Source organism: Mercenaria mercenaria, chromosome 4, assembly GCF_021730395.1.
Source record: "Mercenaria mercenaria strain notata chromosome 4, MADL_Memer_1, whole genome shotgun sequence".
In the NCBI taxonomy this organism is placed as follows: Eukaryota; Metazoa; Mollusca; class Bivalvia; order Venerida; family Veneridae; genus Mercenaria; species Mercenaria mercenaria.
This window is the reverse complement of record NC_069364.1, coordinates 75,619,177-75,625,176: the sequence shown is the minus strand read 5'-3', so window position 1 is coordinate 75,625,176 and position 6,000 is coordinate 75,619,177. Positions and strand designations below refer to the sequence as shown.

General features: G+C 31.9%; 1 protein-coding gene across 1 annotated transcript; it reads left to right on the top strand.

Annotated features, from left to right (window-relative positions):
* Positions 1-333: 333 nt before the first annotated feature.
* On the top strand, positions 334-5,244 carry LOC123553504 (uncharacterized). The gene is made up of 4 exons (XM_045343204.2): positions 334-433; positions 1,929-2,185; positions 3,106-3,262; positions 3,715-5,244. The coding sequence occupies exons 1-4, from the start codon at positions 421-423 to the stop codon at positions 3,990-3,992; spliced, it is 705 nt and encodes a 234-aa protein (XP_045199139.1). The 5' UTR covers positions 334-420; the 3' UTR covers positions 3,993-5,244.
* Positions 5,245-6,000: the final 756 nt, after the last annotated feature.

The window sequence follows — 6,000 nt, the reverse complement described above, 5'->3', positions numbered from 1 at the left end:
GTTCTCATGCAGACAGCATGGTATTTATATTGTCAATAGGAATGCGTTGGTAATTAGTTAATTACGTCAATAAGGTATTAAAAGTATCGACGGGTCAAACTGTTTCAAGTGTACTTTTGTCAAGATACTATTTATCAAGCCATATTGGAGAACTTCTTCTTTGTACCTCAAACAGTATCGCACTATTCACGGTCATAGCGCTGTTGTTTAAAATCGAATAATCATGAATATTTAATTACAAAACAATGTTGAAAATGTTTTCTATAATACCAGCTGTTTACGTAATTTGTTTAATAAAATATGTTCTTAAATATGGGAACAGGACATGAGTACGAATAATGATCCTTCATTTATTTGTCTGAGATGAAAATATATTATCATTGAAGGCATTGTTGAAAACAACCCTGTACAAGAAAGATTATGTTGAAGACAGGTAAGAAATGATATAAATATTGTCTTTACAATCTTTTTTTCTGATTTATTTCTATAGCAATTTTATTATCAGCTATGTATCAAAGTCTTGTGTAACAGCAGGTGTGATTTAATGGAATTGTTATTTACATTTTGTTTAAAATGATTGATGAAATTTATGCATTGAAATAAATAATTTTTTTTCCACATTTTCGCGCGTATTTCAATGTAATTGTAGCTTCACATTTATACTATTGTAGCTTTGAATTTATACGTATTGAAATATAAAATGTAGCTTTACAAATATACGTATTGAAATATGAAATGTAGCTTCACATTTATACTATTATAGCTTCAGATTTATACGTATTGAAATATAAAATGTAGCTTCAGATTTATACGTATTGAAATATAAAATGTAGCTTCACATATATACGTACTGAAATATGAAATGTATCTCCACATTTATACTATTGTAGCTTCAAATTTATACGTATTGAAATATAAAATGTAGCTTCACATAATTATATACGTACTGAAATATGAAATGTAGCTTCACATTTATACTATTGTAACTTCATTTTTTTATACGTACTGAAATATGAAATGTAGCTTCACATTTATACCATTATATTTACATTCACTATATTTTATACGGAAAGAAGAAAGTATTAGTTTTCGTATAAACATCATTGGTGTAATGATATATAGTTAAATCTAGTAAAAATCAGATTGTTGTATTTATTTTGATCTTTACCCATCGGAAAAAATAGTTTTATCTATGATTTTATCTTCTTTTAGAAACCTTGATGTCCCAAATTGAAATTTTTTTTTTTCGAACGACGCCATTTTGTTCATGGATTTTTTTATGTGAATCACATCAGACTGCTCGTGCAATCTCGCGGAAAGGGCCATCCTTGATATTAAATTAAAACCAGGAATTATGGAAGTTTTGGCTGTTCTTCTCGGATGTTGGACTATTGTTCTTGATTTAATACTACGTATTGAAGGCAACTCATTTATTTTTGTAGCAAGCTATTGTAAAAATGTAATTATAAGGACTGAATGCTATTTTGCTGTGTTTATACGGGAATAAACTACAGTGGGATTTCTTGCAAACTGTCCAAGAACCGCTAGCGCGATTCACGGACTGCCATCATAATGTTGCAGAATGCGTTACGCGGACAAAATCAGAAAAGATTTTGTTAAAACCGCAGAAAACATATGAATAAAATGGAGGTTTGTTTGTATTACATAAAGTTGAAAATTATCTTTCACTCGTGAACTCCAGACGTTACATTCCCACTCGTGGCTACGCCACTCGTAACGATATTGCATCTGGTTTTCACTCGGTATAAGAAATTTTGATCGTACATTGAAACAAACAAATGCACTCTTAAACTTTATATTTGTTAAAGTCGACAAAGTGCAAAAGATAACGCCGACATAAAAACAGAATCACGGACAAGAGAAAATAAATCTTAATGAATAACGTTTAATATGCATTTTCTTTTCAGTATTGGCATCGCTCCTGTTTGTTCCACTTTCGATGAGTCTTTCAATGGACAATTATGGCGTAGAAAACATTTGTGACACATCGTATGACGTCATAATTGACGAATCGGCAACGCGGAGCATCTTGCATTGTTCTGCACTCTGTTCGAGGTCGATGTTCTGCCAATCTTTTATATATAATAAACAGACAAAATACTGCATTACATCTCCCACCTACTTGAATCAGACTGACACCGGATGCGGAAATGACATAAGATACGTATGTACAAATGTCGTTTTAAACAAATAATGATGCACAATAATTTTCAATGATGTTAACAAGGCAGAAATTATAGAATTGCATATTTTCTCGAGGCTTTATAACTTCTTGTTTTATGTAATTTTCCCATACAGGCAAAGAATTCAGACACGGAGGATCACGAGCGTGTGCGTACTAATACGTGTTATTAAATTTTTACAAAAAACGTCGTTATCAAATATAAAAAAAAAAACTAAAAGCAGATTCTAATCAGTAATGTCTATAAAAACACTTATTTGTGAAAAGGCTTTTTTCCCTGTGAAAAGAAATATGGAATCGCTTTTTTTTTCATGGCGCATGTATAGCACCAAATATTGTGAGTAGACGTGACGTCAACGCGTAAATTTGCTTTAAATAACAGTGTTAAAATACTGGAAGTAACAGGTCCCGAGGAATATCCTAGGAGTACGTAGACGGCTAATGAGTTATAACCTATACGGTGTGGGTGAATTAAGTCTAACACCATTCCATTATACCAGTTCGAGTTTGAAACCTCTTTTATATAAAATAGTAGATCAAATGTAGCAGCACCGTTTCCGGGGCCTGTACGGCGACAAATAGTACGTTGACGTCTGATTTTCACGTTTTAACGGAAATTTACATGTTTTTTTATCTCAGAATTCAAAATAAATGACAAGTTTTAAAACTGCTTTGCATTGTATTAAGTTTTATCTTAAAAAAACAACACAAAAATAGATGTTTAACGACTAAGAGATTTTATACATTTCCAAAAATAAGCATTTGTTACGTACATTGTCTCATATCCATTCCTACAAATAAGACGAAGCGTCAGTAATCAGAGTCGCATTTCTCTATGTCAAAGAAATGTTACAAACCTGGAGAAAAAAAGGAAAGAAACAACTGTTTACAATATTTTTCAGGGTTATTCACTTTCTCCGCCGCCGATTTCTATGGGTTTACCATGTGATGTGAATGCAAGTTGCACAGCCCCACTGACTGAGTGCCGAGATGGAATATGTCAGTGTATACCTACTTATGTCTTTAACTATTCCAATCTGTCTTGTATTTTCATCAAAAGTAAGTCTAGCAACTTTTTAATTATTATTTATGGAAATATGAATCTCGAAAGAATTTCGGATCAAATTATTGCGCTTTAGAGTTTATTTCCTCTCCGAAATTATTTTTAATGCTATTTGTTCATGGCTTGTGTGTTTAAACAAAAAAAGAAGATTTTCTCCGTTTTGTGCAACTTAACTTTAGAATCATACATACATTTACTGGAAGTACGATGGCTAACAATTATTCTGACTAAACTATTACGAGTAGTATAGAGTCTTTGTTCCCAAATAGCTTTTCTACCAAAGTTGTTGTTTTTCGTAAAATCCAACAGTTTCATTGAGGAAATCCTTTGAGGAAATCTATTATCCTTCGAAATATTTGTTTCATAACGAATTCAGTTTCAGGAAATTCACGTATACAAATCATTTATCGTTCACTATAATTTAACCATGATATGCTTAACATTTTAGATTGCGCTGAATATGGAACTACCTACCAGACAATGGTAGATGAAGAATTCAAAACAAATGATTTAGAAAGACTGGATGGTATAACAGAAGACGAATGTGCTACATATTGTGCCACAACTACTAGCTATACATGCAGACTGTTTTATTACGACATTAAGTATTCCAAGTGTTACTTGTACGATCTAGAGACGATCCCGGCGTCAGAGGTGGCCGGAAATTACGACCCAGAGAATGGTTGCATTCTCTATCAGCGTGACTGTGCTATGCCTTACGTCTAACTACATATCTTATACAACATCTGCTTGCAATCTGCAAGGAGTGTTACATAGCACTTCAACTTGTTTGTCATGGAAACAATATTCACGTCGAATCTATATTTGCCTATATATGTATTTGAAGACTCGTTTCAATACAGTGCTTATGAAAAAAAGTGACAATGTAAATAGCGACATTGGTTATAAAACTACCAAAATCTAATTACTTTTACAATCAAGTTCTTCAATTCAATTATTAATCTTAATGAGCACATGCTCATTGTCAAAAGTTGCGTTTTGTACTTGCGTTTTCCATTTTTCTATGTGAAAAATTGTAAGAAAATTTTATGGTTTGAATGAACAGAAACATTTCTTCAAAGCATAGTACTGTAGATGAAATTATCATTATTATTACACATTTATATATCACTCTTTTCGTGCACATGTACACATTCAAAAGTTTTTTTTTCAGAATACATTGCAAAAAATACAACTACAATTTCAACACTAGCAGAAAAAATGCCTTTTAACGTTTAACAAAAAGATGAATGTAAAACACACATATATATATCTTCTTCTTTCTTAACCTATCCTGCGACGTACCATATGATCTTTTATCACATGTTTGACGTGCCATGAGGGTGAAATAAATCCATTAATAATAAGAACTGAGTTCACTTTTCACATATTTTTACTTTCCCTTTAACAGTAACATTAAAATATATACATTATTGATATCTCACAGGTACCATATAAATATCTCTCAACAAAAAAGAATTTTAACAAAATTTAATTCTTACAAAATTATAATATCTGTCATGTGTCTACGAATCGGATAGAAATATCCGTCCCGAGGGCACCTGCGCATTGGGCGGTAATGAGGCTTGCCGTTGTTTGTTTAAATGTACAAATTTAAATGAAATGAAATGTACGGTTCATAAAAGTGTAGGTGAAAAACTGCGAAAACTCGAAAGTTTTCGTAATTCTGGAAACTAGAACCTGATCAACCATTAAGTTTCATGTAAATATACGAAACCATGACTGAATTTTGCCATTCTCTATTAATTTACTGCTAATACATATACAAATTCTACGCCAGAAAACGGTTGGTTTTAGCATATGATTTTAAAAATTAGGAGACAAATTTCTTGCGCTCATTTTACATTTCGGCAAGGACGGTCACCTGTTTTTACCAAATTAGTTTTAAATTCAATTTAGAATAAATTTTTAAAGCATATTCTGGAATAATTAAAAGTCAGATATCTGTGTCTTTGTGTTTTCGTTTTTCGCCAAAGGCCGACCCTGATTTTATCAAATTTTATCAAACTGTATAAAAATTTTACCAAAATTTACGAAATCTTGCCATATTTTACGAACCTTTATGAAATTGTATCAATATTTTAACAAAAAGTTAGGCCAGCACTCTTGTTAAATAACTATAATAAGGACCTATGGTGGCACACATTGAACGCCCCGGGGCCATAGCAAGCAGTAGGTATGTGAAAGAGGCCTCCATAGGAAATGCCAGTAGAATAGAAAGTCAGTACGCAACCAGATGAGCACAGGAACCGGTAACAAATTCGTTCATAAGCAACCTGGTAATACTTTAAAAGCTAAGACGTATCGCGAAACGTACACTAAAAAAAACGCGCGTAGTACCTTCGTTTTTTAATATTATCAACTCAAGCTTTCAATATTGCTTGAAGACAAATAATGCTCGAATTCAAACACAGAAAATCGATAGAAATATAGACAAAATTCAATAAAAACGGTTCATTTTTTATAAATTTACTTGTAAAATAGCACACAGCTCGTTCTAGAATGGTAGTAAACAACCAAAACATACTTTGTACGTAAAATTTGGACCGGAAAATTAAAAAAAAAAATATGTATAGAAAAATCTTAAATATTTAAAAAGAAGGTAGCAATGTAATAATATGGAATATTTACATTCGCCCTATTCTTTTCCATTGAAAATTATGACGTTCATTTCGTATGAACAGCAAAAGGAAATGCGCGAAAGTTACGTCAT

Excerpts from the sequence above, each read along its gene's own strand:
- LOC123553504 (XM_045343204.2), top strand. Across the intron at positions 2,186-3,105 it reads GCGGAAATGACATAAGATAC|GGTTATTCACTTTCTCCGCC; the intron begins GTATGTACAAAT and ends AATATTTTTCAG. Across the intron at positions 3,263-3,714 it reads GTCTTGTATTTTCATCAAAA|ATTGCGCTGAATATGGAACT; the intron begins GTAAGTCTAGCA and ends TTAACATTTTAG.